This window comes from Asterias rubens, chromosome 18 (genome assembly GCF_902459465.1).
Source record: "Asterias rubens chromosome 18, eAstRub1.3, whole genome shotgun sequence".
NCBI lineage: Eukaryota > Metazoa > Echinodermata > Asteroidea > Forcipulatida > Asteriidae > Asterias > Asterias rubens.
Genome location: NC_047079.1, coordinates 9,299,653 through 9,313,118, shown reverse-complemented (window position 1 = coordinate 9,313,118; position 13,466 = coordinate 9,299,653). Strand labels below are relative to the sequence as shown.

The following is a 13,466-nucleotide window of genomic DNA, read 5'->3' as shown; positions in this document are numbered from 1 at the left end:
CTATTGATTCCTTGTTGATTGATTTTGATAGTAGTCATCGTACGAAACATTAAGGGAATCAATGTGTGGTGAAAAGGTTTTCAACTAGTGGTTTAAATCCAACGAGGCCTGGTTCTTGATAATTTTACCGAGACGAAATCAAGCATCTGAAAACACACAACTTCGTGTGACAATGGTGTTTTTTCTTCCATTATTATCTCGCAACATCGACGACCCATTGAGCTCACTTTTTTGTGCACATGTTGTTTTACACAAAGTGAGAAGACTGGTCTTTGGTAGTAAAGCAATAGTGTAAAGTGCCTTTAACCTTGCTTTAACTAAGACGAGTACATTTTGTATTTAAAGTTGTTAATTGGTTGACAGGTTTTTGTGTGTAAGATCCATCCTTTGCATAACAGGAAATGTTACATGGACGCTGAGCTCATCGCACGTTTTTACGCACGAAGAACAACTATCGTCCAATCATTTTTCTGCTTTGAAGACCCGACACTTTTTTACTCCGGTGGTGATTTTTTTTCTTGAACCTTTCGGGCAGTGTTCGTGGAGTTTAACCAATCAGAGCGCAAGGCTGTGTTGATGACGTCACTTAACCACTGGGTAAACTCCACGTACACTGCCCGGAAGGTTCAGGGGCAAAAATCGCGGTGGGGACGCTCTTTGAGCATGTGACGTCACATACAATGGTTATTTTAAATTAGAAAACACAGGGTATTTTCGAATCAACGGCTTCGGCTTCAGGCTCCGTTCTTTCGTCTGGAAGCCCTGAGCACGTACGTCAGGCACGCGCTATACGGGCAAAACCAGCGCGGGACCAAGCTAGCCTGAGCCGAATCTGGACCGTCAAAGCCTTGGCTTCGAAAAGAGCTCAAAACATAACTTCACTCGAGTAATGGAGATTTTATAGAGACCGCCTTTTCGTGGCAAGTTACTTCTCTCTTTTTTTTCATTTGGGGATCTGTTTGGGATTTTTTATTTTATTTTTTGAAATAAAGTCGTACCGTATTTATAAGATACTAATGTTCATTTTATTTGTGTATTATTTGAAGTTGGATTCGTAGTCTAGTGTACCCACGAGTGGTATATAACTACTTCTGTCCCCACCCCCACCCCATTTACTTCTGTCCCCACCCCCACCCCATTTACTTCTGTCCCCACCCCCACCCCATTTACTTCTGTATTTAACGTATATGTTATGATGTGCTGTATGCATGTTTTTTTTTACCATGTTTACTGAAAGTGGTCGGTTCATTTTGTATTATTATAATTATTATTATTATTATTATTTTTTTTTTTCAATTTTACTTGAAGTTGCTCTCGAAAACTACTCACATAGTTTTATATTGGTTTGACAACTTTTCTTAAAAAAAGGTGTGTACTGCTTTTGTACCGATAATTTACTTCTTCTTTTTTTTTTTTTTTTACTTTTGCTACAATTTAAGGTGCTGAAAATAACCTACCCTGATGGCGAACAAAACAAGTTTTGTTTCGTTCATTTTGAAGTTTGAAAACTGTTCTTAACACAAAAAAAAACACTGATAACTGATTTGTTAACCGATAGCATCTGCCACGCATTCTTGTTCAGTGTGTACTGTGTTTCATAACATACCCTAATTATGGGCAATAGACTACGGATTCACAACGGAAATAATAAGCAAGTAATTAACCGATAGTACAAAAGATCCAGCTCATTTAAAGACAAAATTATTCTCCGTGTGCGGTCATACTTTGTCTTCCTGACTGACGCCAAAATCCTAATTACACGTACTTGAACTGGTTTTGTATGGTACAGCTATTGTTCTACAATGTTGACCTTATCAGAGAATGGCACATTCTTTCAAGAATTATGATTATGATTTTTTAATGTGTTTGTCAAGACATGAGAGCGTTGTACCCCCAGCTCGGAATTCCCCCCTCCAAGTTTGACGGTCGCAGACAATTGCCACGGGAAGTACTACAAGATGTGTCGGTCGTTAAGAAGAAGAGCGTGCCGGTGCGCAAAGCGACGCTGGTGTCTCCAGATTGTGTAAGACTAGAAGATCTTATAGCTTCGTTTCATATTGGCGCTTGTATCGCACATGTGTGGGCGATTTCATCGTGTCACTTATTAATGGCAGCTGGAAAAACTTGTTGAGGAAGGGAGAACGATTCATCGGAAAAGAAGGTAAAACAAAATTACTCCATTTTGTTGTTCCTCACTGAACGAAATTATTTTGTTTGAACTTTATTTATTATTATTATTAATTTAGCTACCCAATAATGATTCCAGCTTGGAGTATGATTTGTTAAATCGGGGCTCGAAATTGCCTCGTGTAAACTAAACACTGAAGAAAATTACATGGGATTTTTTTAATTTTTAATCTCTATAAATTTCTACGTTTGTTTTTCTTAAAACAGTTTTTGTTTCTTTGTTTTCTTTGCTTTCCTGGTCGCAGGTTATCCCATGTGATTTCTTTATAGGGACACCAACAAATTAAATCAATAATTTGCCTCAAAATGTACGACTTGTCCCCAAAGTCGTGTATTTTGGCAACCACGTTCGTGACAAATTTCCGGACCTGTTTCTCATATGCCGAAATTTGGCGTGAGCCAAGAAGTCGGGACTTGTGACTTTTGGTCGTAAATACTGACACCAGTCGTAAATTTTGTCGTGAATTTGGCGTCAATACGACGTGAGTGGACGTTAGCCAAAATCTGTCACTTTTGTCATGAACGTTTGTAGCAATATATTCTCGTTTTGGAGACCAAATCTTTAAATTTGTAAAGACTTTGACGTCGATATGTTTAGGTAAGAGAAGTTTTGCGGTAACACCATGTAAATATCTCTGTTGAGTAGTCTTGGTTGTGAAAGGAACCGCTGGCTACACTTCAAGTCGCTCGGGGCAGCTAGAGGTAGCGGCTCAATTAAGCTGTCTTAGCCACGTTTGCCTAAAAAGTCTATGGCCGCTGTAGGACAAAATCTGCGACAAGCATGACGATACAAAGTTTATGCAAATTTAGCTGGTAACCTGTTTCTTCTAAGCATTTCAGCTAGTTTTTTTGTGCTTACATGCTTAAGTATGCAATTCGGCCATGCTTGTATACGAGGTGTATCTTGGCAACGATTTGTGACCCTTTTCGAATACACGGCTTTGGATTCGGCTTCAGGCTCCGTTCTCTGGTCTGAGTCCCTGAACGCATAGCATGCGTTTAGTCAAAACAACTGAGGGGCCATAGCTATCCAGAGCCGAAGCAGTGGTTTCGAAAAGGGCCCGCGGCTTTAACTTTTATTTTCCTTTCTCTATCTAGTCGCACAACAGAGGAGGGTGTGAACTTGCGGCTAGGCCGACTCCTTTCTGTATATGCACTCTCCAGACGACCCGTCCAGCCGAAACAATGTGAGTACTTGATCGATTCTTTTCGATTATCAATATTCATCAATCGATAGAAAATATTTCTTAACCTCAATTCAATTATATTCCTTTATCAAACCTTTTAAAGTTATACTTGTTTACTTTCAGAAACGTTCATCTACTACCAACTTCTGGGGTGGATTTCACAAAGAGTTAGGACTAGTCTTATCTCGAGTTAGGACCGGTTACTCGTCCTAACTTAGGACTATCCATGCAATTTGTATATCTCCAAGGACTAGTCTTTGTGAAATCGACCCCTGTATTATTAACAAACAATAAACAAATGTTTCACATCGATTGCTTTTAATTTTGGTTGTATCCTTGTTCACCGATTCGTGGATTGTGTTATACTCGGAACCTTCTGGAATTCTTTAGAAAACAACTCACAGGCATCACAATGTGCAACAAAGGTGTTTTTTCCCACTATTCTCCTGCGCGCTAGACAACTGAGTTCAAATATTTCACAGAATTTTTATTTTACGCATATGTTGGGATACACCAAGTGAGAAAACTAGTATTAGTAATTTACCTAAGGTGTCCAGTGGGTTAAAGAGGAATACTTCCAATAAATTTAATTGTTTCACTAACTTGCAGGTTTCGGAAAAATCGAGTGACTCCCACCACCATCGATGCCGGGATAAGTCGAGGCTCCCCTAACAGCCATTCATCCTTCCAGATACCGTCCCAGATGAACCTAGGACGGTGCAACATCAACCCCGTCACCCGCTGCGGCAAACGGCTCCAACTGCTGAAGATGCTGCTGTTCCCTCTCACCCCGGCCATCTGCCTCTTCGTCGTGACCGCCATCAACGTCAACACGGCGATCTCAACCCGGACCGAGCTGCTGGACTTTGACCTAGTCTTTCAGCAATCCATTGGTCTCGGGAACATCATGCACGCCATTCAGATCGAGCAAACCCGGGCGACGCTGTACGGCCGTTACGACGACGTCAGCCGAATCAGTCTGGACGCCAGTTACGTCGATACTGAAAACGCCGTAACGGACCTGCCGTACTGGCCTTCGGAAACCCAATTCGTCTCTGGTAATCAGTTCCTGGCATTCCTGAAACTACAACGCGACAAAATCAGGGAAGATAACACAACCACCTTCGAGCTTCTCCGCATCTACTCCGACGTCAAGCAGGCGTTCCTGCCGCTCCTGACCGAGACCATCCTGCTGACGAACCACGCCAGTCTCTGGAAGAACCTCGTAGCCTACTCCTTCATCATACGAACGCAGGAACACACCGGAGCAATGTCGGCGTACGGAACGGAGTTCTATCTTCTCGGTTCCCTCTCCACATTAAACTACCTGACATTCGTTCGGAACGAAGAGCTAGCTGAGATCCACCTCAACACGTGCCTGAACTACGTTCCAGAAACACGCGACGTGTATAACGATCGGTTGCAGAGCGGGGAAATAAATCTGCTGAGTATTGAGAAGATGAAGAAAGAAATATACAACAACGAATGTAAGAATGGGTTTTGGTTCTCAAAAGAACCGGCATTTTTTTCAGAACCACAACATATCAAATTGTAAATAAAGGTGTTGAAGGCACAGGGCACTATGTTAAAAAACATGTAATAGCATAAAAACTTTGGGTAAAGAGCAATTGAAAGATGTTGATAGTATAAAAAAAAAGTAATGTGAGAAACGTAGTTTGGGGGAAAGGGGTGGTTTCTCACTCAAATAATAACATACCTCAGCTGAAATCTCTCATTTTGAATCTGAAAGCACATACATGGTTGATTTCGAGACCTCAAGTTCTAAATCTGAGGTCTCGAAATCAAATTCATGGAAAATTACTCACTTTCTCGAAAACTATGGCACTTCAGAGGAAGCCGTTTCTCATAATGTTTAATACCATCAACCTCTCCCTATTACTCATCACCAAGAAAGGTGTTATGCTAATAATTATTTTGAGTATTTACCAATAGTGTCCACTGCCCTTAAATATTATGTGTGTGTGTGTTTGATGTTCCAGTTACTGATGCTAGCTCAGGTCTTCGTAGATCGAGAGCCACTGACTGGCAGGGGAATACAACAGCCCAGCTGATTGTGATCAGACACATTGGCGTGTACATAGAGAGGGTCGTAGCAGAACAAATCAAGAAGGATATTGGCATAAACGAAGAAGAGGTAAAGGCCGGTTTATAGTCGGTCGCTCGATGGTCGCGCGATGGAAATCTTGACGCGCAATCATAAAAAGGCACAGTTTCTTGGCCTAAAGGCCGGTTTATAGTTGGTCGCACAATGGTCGCGCGATGGAAATCTTGCGCGCAATCCTAAGACTGAGGCCTAAAAACCGTGTCTTTTTGTGATCGCGCGTCAAGATTTCCGACGCACGACCATCGCGCGACCAATTATAAACCGGCCTCCATGCAGCATGCAGTCGCCATCTTTGGAACCTTGCGGGTGACTTCACTCTCAAACACACTGGGTGCGTTCGTTTATCTCCCCTTGGTCGACCCCGATCTGCCCCCCCCCCCGGACGTTCGAATAGCTTTGACGTCATTCCATCCAGGGGCTCACCCGGGTCAGGCCCCAGTGCTCTGCTTGTGGAGTGGGTCACTTGTGGTGACCCAATGTGCATGACGTCACCACGAGGGGGCGAGTGTGATCGTTCGGTTAGCTCTTGTCAGGGGCTCACCCGAGTGAGAACCGCGGGGTAGACACAGGGAAACTAATCGAACGCACCCATTGATTTCTGTTATAAAATAAAGATCAAAGCTCGAACATCAAACTCACTGTATAGTCAAAATAGGAGCCAGCCCCCAAGTGACCCACTTCACAAGTAGGGCACTTGGGGCTGACCCGGGTGAGCCCCTGGAATGACGGCAAATCTATTCGAACGCACCGGGGGCAGGTCCAGGGTTGACCCAGGGAAGCTAAACGAACGCACCCAATATGTTAGTGAAAGGTGAAGATGGACGGGGATTGATCCACGGTAACTTGTGACTATAAGCAAGTCAGTGCTCCAGACATTATTCAAATCTAACTCGCAAAATGGCGTGTTGACTGTATGTGTTAACTTGACGTCCATTTTGTTTTTCTTCTACGCTAGATACTCGTGGCTGCGCTTCTCCTGTCGATTGTTTGTTTCGTTACTCCAATAATTCTCATCCTCGTCTCCAAGGCAACAAACTCCATTCAAAGGTTTGCAACAAGTGAGTTCGTACACCAGACTAAAGTAAAGCCATCTTCTCATACTTCATGTGATTGCGATACTTATGTTGTTTTCATCATGCCCCCTTTTAGGGGCTCCCTGCACGGATGCCTCCATATTGGCTTAGTTTCATGGAGCTATTGAAGCACAAAATATTTCCTGCTATAAGCAGCTCTATAAAATTGGGCCCAGGGTGAAAAAAAAGAATGCATGAAAACCTGTGTAAATGTTTCAAAAGAATTAAAGAAAGCACAAAAAAAACTTGTCTAAATACACTTGCCTGAAAAGTGAGATGTTATTTGGTTCTAATTTTTTTGCTTTTTGTTGTTTCATTCATTGTGAAAGGGCTCAGTCACAAGACCATTGAGCTCAACGTCGAAAAGAAAAGGAGCGATTCCTTGCTCTATCGGATGTTGCCAAAACAGGTTGCTAAGCAACTGAAGACTGGTGATGACGTCAGTGCCGAGTCGTACGAACTCGTCAGCATCTTGTTCAGTGACATCGTTGGATTCACTGAGATGTCCGCACGAAGCGCCCCCATGCAGGTTGCTGAGTTTTCTATTATTACAAATCAAAACTTAAAGATTGCTTGTGATTTGTTTCCCTATACAAAGCGGACTTACTTGAAGTAGGGCCCAATTTCATAATACCTGTAAACAAAAAAATGTGCTTAGCATGACATATCTTAAAACAGTATTACCAAAATGATTTTGTGACTTGTTTTACTCATTTCTCAAAAACTACACAAACTTAGTTAGTAATATTCGAAGGGAAGCTTTCCACTATCATTATCTTCAAACCCTGTAAGTTTAATGTAAATCTGTGGACATTTTGAAAGAGTACCGAAATCCTTTAACTTTTAAGTATTTCGGTCGATCTTACTTTTTCTTGTCATATTCCCTTTAATCAGATGCAAATCGAGTCAGATCAACGGGAATCGAGTTTTAAAAAGCCACATTAATTCAAATGAAAGAAGATATTAATTGAGGTCAACCATTGTTGAATCAAATAATTTAATTTTCGATTTGTGTTTTCTTTCTTTCAATCGACTTGTGTCAAACTCACCGATCCAACACAAATAATTATTTTCAAAACAGGTGGTGAATTTCTTGAACTTTCTCTACCAGTTATTCGACGAGCGTATTGAGACGCATGACGTTTACAAAGTGGAGACGATCGGTGATGCTTACATGGTGGCCAGCGGTCTACCCTTACGGAATGGGAACCGGCATGCCGGTGAAGTCGCGTCGCTGGCCCTGGACCTGGTGGACAAAATCAAGGACTGCACCATCCCTCATATGCCCACTGAGAAGATCTTCATTCGGATTGGGCTTCATTCTGGTAAATTTGATGATGAAAAGAAAACCAATAAACATTTATTTGTATGTTTTTAAAGGTATTAGGGTCGTATCACATGAGGCAAAATAATAAGCAATCCCTTTACAAAATTAGATAGAGAGACTCGAGGTGAGCTTTAAACTGTACAACATGAAGCCAGCGCATGCAGCTAGCTAGCTACAACGCATAAAGCACATCATGTCCGTTTTAAATAACGCGCTCAAATTGCTGCATATATAATGAGCATTCCAAGCACGCGCTCCAGTTTGCTGCATATTTAATGAGCGTGCTTCAAAAAACCGCGTGCCCTGTACTATTTTTAGATTTGGCAGGCAGCTGTGAATGACTAATTAATTCGCATTTGAATGTTCACATAATATTCACAGGGATCATCGTAAGCGGGTTTGGGGTGTTGTTGTTTTTGTTTTTTGCAAAATAACTAATGTGCTACCAGAGTCGTTCCTACAGTTGGATGGCAGTTGGCAGCCTCCGGGTTGGCTGCCTCCGAGTTGCCTATAAAAGTTGCCCTGTGTGGCTAGGCTCTAATAAAAATGTAATGGTAAAAACAGTGGACACTATTGGTAATTACTCAAAATAATTATTATCATGAAACGTTACTTGGTATAACGAGTAATGGAAGGGGTTGATGGTATAAAACATTGTGAGAAACGGCTCCTTCTGTAGTGACATAGTTTTCGAGGAAGAAGTTTTCCATGATTTTGATTTCGAGACCTCAGATTTAGAATTTGAGGTCTCGAAATCAAGCATCTGAAAGCACACAACTTCGTGTGACAATGGTGTTTTTTTCTTCCACTATTATCTCGCAACTTCGATGACCGATCGAACTCAAATCGATCGAACACCAAGTGATAAAACTGTTCTTTGACAATTACCAATAGTGTCCAGTGTCTTTAAGCTCCCAATTATATTACCTTGTATTCTACTCCAGCCCACGTAATAAGATGATAGCGGGTAATTATTCTATAAAGCCTTCGCCCTAATGAGGTGGCCCCTTGTGAGTCTAACATGCAATTAGCAAAATTTCTCTGATTCACATTCCGTTAATTCAACTCTTTCCCTTCTCCCTCTATTCCATCTCTCTTATCTTGTTTCCTAAAGGGCCGTGTGTTGCTGGGGTTGTCGGCTCCAAGATGCCGCGGTACTGCCTCTTCGGAGACACCGTAAACACAGCTTCGAGAATGGAAACACACAGCGAACGTAACATTGAGTTGTTTTTTAAAGGCATTATACACGTTTAGTAATTGTCAAAGACCAGCCTTCTCGCTAGGTATATCTCAACATTATGCATAAAATAACAAACCTGTGTGAACATTTGAACTCAATCGTCAAATTTGCGAGAGAATAATAAAAGAAAAAACACCCTTTTTGAACGAAGTTGTTTGCTTTCACCACAGATGCTTGACACTGCTCCAGAATTGCATAGGGTGCGTTCGTTTAGCTTCCCTGGGTCGACCCCGGTGTGTGGCGGTTTTTTTTTACCCAGGGAAGTTTAACGAACGCACTCATACAAAGGTTGCGTGTTCGAATCCCACCTCAGTAATTATGCATGTGCGTCACATGACATGTCTTAGTTTTGCTAGACGACGGCCGTGTGATAGTACGTCGGTTTGCCGTGCGCTAGTCCGACGACTAGCACATGGCGTGCATTACCCAGACGCCCGTTGCGTGTACGAGGATGATCAATTAATAGTCTGTAACCATTTCGGCTTGCACGACACTACATGCAGCATAGTAAAAGTTTTTTTCAGTACTCTGTGTTCGCGTCGTCCGTGGATTGTAGCATGCAGGTCTGTAACTTAATAATAATAGTACAGTATTAAGAAATGTTTGGGGTGTTATACAACAAAATAATATTGACTGCTTTTACTCGTGCAATGGTTAAAACGATGACTCCCTCGGTGATCCCCGTAGCGTTCTATTTTCCCTCGGCTTCGCCTCGGGAAAATAGAACGCTCCGGGGATCACCTCGGGAGTCATAGTTTTAACCATAGCACTCGAAGCAGTCAATATTTGTATAATAACTGATCGGTGTTTATGGTTAAACCAAAATAAGTATGCTTAGTAATGTGTTATAATATTTCTATTTGTGTTTTCATACTTTGTAGCAATGAAGATACACGTGAGCGGTGAATGCCATAAGATTCTAGTCTCGCTAGGTGGATACACTTTGCAGTCACGTGGTATGATGGACATTAAGGTATGTCACGTGGTTGTAGTTCTCTCCTCTCATTGGCTCATTCTGCATCATATTTATGACGTCACAACTTAATCATTACAAACGAATTATATTGCTGCATCACATGGTTGTAGTTCTCTCCTCTCATTGGTTCATTCTGCATCATGATGTCACATCCCGAAAATTAAAAACGAATTCTATTGCTGTATCACATGTTTGTAGTTCTCTCCACTCATTGGCTCATTCTGCATCACATTTATGACGTCACATTCTACCATTACGAACAAAGTCCAGTATGGAATGTAAATTTTGTTTTGTGCCCCCGTGCCGACTTATTTAAAATTTCGCTCTGACAGGAGCATTAAATAAAATGGAAAATGCTATTTTGGGAGGTAGCCTTGCTCAAGGCAGTCGAATTATTCACTCCGAAAAAAGACCAACGCTGTATAAAAACCCACCCGTATAACTGTGCGTAAAAAGTGTGTAACCGCCACGCACGACACGATGCCCCCGTACACTATCCGCATGCGTCGGCCGGCCTGACGGCCTCCGCATGCGGTTAGGAGTACGAGTGCGGATGACTTGTGTGCAGTGTGTATAGTGTATACGGTTGGGTCATGCGGTGATTACACGTACGCACCACGCACAGTGAATACGGGTGGGTTTACAGCGGCGTCTTTTCGGAGTGAATAATGCGACCGCCTTGAGCAAGGCTATTTTGGAGGAAACGTCTGGAAACGTTTGCCCTTTAATACAAAGTTTCAATTCTTTCTATTAATCTTTATGTTATGTTTTAATACAGGGTAAGGGCATGATGTATACCTATTGGTTGATGAACTACAAGCGTGGTATAACTCCGGGTAGCAATATCACATCAGATGTTGTACATTGTCTCGGTGTGCCCTCTACGTTGAACTAACTCCAGTCACGATCAGAGCATACTGATCGAAACGTCGAGTTGAAAACCAACGGTTCTTTTCAGAACCACGCCCAACTCATTAGAGATAGTCATTACATGGTGTTACCGCAAACCTTTCCATATCCAGTGATAACGGCAAACCGTTCACTCATCAGATACCCTGAGTCTCTGACGGCACACTTCGATGCTAGTGATTTACAGAAATATAGAAATCTTTAACTATTTCATTGATATCGTGTCAATTTGCTACGTTCCCTATTGGTTAATTGCCGATGTACTTATGTAATAATGTTACGTAACGTATTATAAATGTCATGTGTTTTCCGCGTATTTTTCGTCTAATTAATTAATTATTTATTCCGTAATTTATTACTTGAGTTGAGGGTTGTTAGTAAATTGTCGTTGTGCGGTGCAGTTATGTTTACCCAGGGTGAGCCAAATCAGTAATAAACTGGTTTCAATTTGGGCCCTGCGAACAAACTAACATGTTAAATCTCGACATCGAGAATTTGTAATTGTTTTAATATTTTCTCAATGTAAAGCATGTTCCGAAAGTGTCCAATGGTTTTAAGTTATAATGACATGACAGGAAAATGTATGTTGAAGTTTACCGAGTAGCACGTTGTGGTGATAACACTGGGTGCGTTCGTTTAGCTTCCCTGGGTCGACCCCGGTGTGTGGCGGTTTTTTCCAGGACTACGTGCGCAGATAATTACCCACGTTCGTCCTGGGAAAAAAAACGCCACACACAGGGGTTGACCCAGTGAAGCTAAACGAACGCACCCAATATGTAATGTCCCTTTTGTTGTGTCGCTTATAGAACTTTATCACGGTGCAGCCATCTTCAATTTCTCCCATTGATGTCTATGTTACCACACCGAGGCTGGAAGAATAAGATAGTCTGGTTCCTATTTTCACATAGTTATAAGCATTCATCATTGTAATTCAATACGAGGAACATGACCAAGATGGAGGCAGCATGATACAGATATATTGAATATGTACCTTAACATTAAATGTCTATGTTTTGTGCATTATTTAAAGGCACTGGACACCTTTGGTAATTGACCAATATTAAGACCAATATTCTCACGTTGTATCTCAGACAAAACCAACCACTGAACATTTGAGCTCAATTGTTCATCGAAGTTAAGGCAATAATGAAAGAAAAAACACCATTGCTGCATAGAATTGTGTGCTTTCAGATGCGTGAGAAAGGCTTTATGTGTGAAGCTGTTCTCAGTTTCAAATTTGGGTGAAAAAATACCTCTTTTTCTAAAACTACTTTCCTTTAAAATGGGCCATTTTGTGTTATCAACCGCTGTGCAGTGCTCTTTATCAAGTAAGTTGTTATGGTCATTTACTTGTGGAATTATTACACCCTTACCTTTAAGCTCGTTGTTGATTTCACCTATGTAACCTACTTGTTGCAGAACGAACAGTTAATAAAAGAGCACATGATTTTGTTGTAACTTGCGATTTTGTTTTTTAATCTTTCTCTTTATTCGATAGTTCAATCCTTTTTTATGCTTCGTTTTCAAGGAAGACGGAAAAAAAATTTGTTTCGAGTGTCTTCTAGAAGTGTTTCCCTGTGCCATTTGGGTTTAAATAATTTTACTGACAAGTTTTGGTTTGAATTCTCATCGTGACGACTGGGCCCAATATCGTAGCGCTGCTTAAAGGCACTGGACACTATTGGTAATTGTCAAAGACCAGTCTTCTCACTTGGTGTATCTCAACATATGCACAAAATATCACATCTGTAAAAATTTAACCTCAAATGGTCGTCTAAGTTGCACGATAATAGCAAAAGAAAAAAACACCATTGTCACACGAAGTTGTGTGCTTTTAGATGGTTAATTGATTTCGAAACCTTAATTTCTAAATCTGAGGTCTTTAATCAAATTCGTGTAAAATTGCTTCTTTCTCGAAAGAGGGAGCCGTTTCTCACAATGTTTTATATTATAACACCCCTTGCAAGTATTCTGTCTGCTCATTGGTTTAGAGCGCGTCGGATGACATGTCTTAGTTTTGCTAGACGACGGCCGTGTGATAGTGCGTCGGTTTGCCGTGCGCTAGTCCGAAGACTATCACACGGCGTGCAGTACCCAGACGTCCGTTGCGTGTACGAGGATGATAAATAAATAGTCTGTAACCATTTCGGATTGCACGACACTACATGCAGCACAGTAAAAGTGTTTGCAATCTGTATTCGCGTCGTCCGTGGATTGTAGCATTCAGGTCTGTAACTTAATAATAATAGTACAGTATTTAGAAATGTTTGGGGTGTTATAAAACAAATATTGACTGCTTTTACTCGTGCAATGGTTAAAACTATGACTCCCTCGGTGATCCCCGTAGCGTTCTATTTTCCCTCGGCTTCGCCTCGGGAAAATAGAACGCTCTCGGGGATCACCTCGGGAGTCATAGTTTTAACCATAGCACTTGAAGCAGTC

At 41.5% G+C, this 13,466-nt stretch overlaps 1 protein-coding gene across 1 annotated transcript; it reads left to right on the top strand.

The window, feature by feature from the left end:
* The first annotated feature begins 1,876 nt into the window (after positions 1-1,876).
* LOC117302650 lies at positions 1,877-11,905 on the top strand. The gene is made up of 11 exons (XM_033786634.1): positions 1,877-2,023; positions 3,286-3,374; positions 3,984-4,861; positions 5,375-5,529; positions 6,455-6,557; positions 6,902-7,101; positions 7,654-7,897; positions 9,014-9,112; positions 10,021-10,112; positions 10,894-10,974; positions 11,831-11,905. The coding sequence occupies exons 1-11, from the start codon at positions 1,877-1,879 to the stop codon at positions 11,903-11,905; spliced, it is 2,163 nt and encodes a 720-aa protein (XP_033642525.1).
* The last annotated feature ends 1,561 nt before the right edge of the window (positions 11,906-13,466 follow it).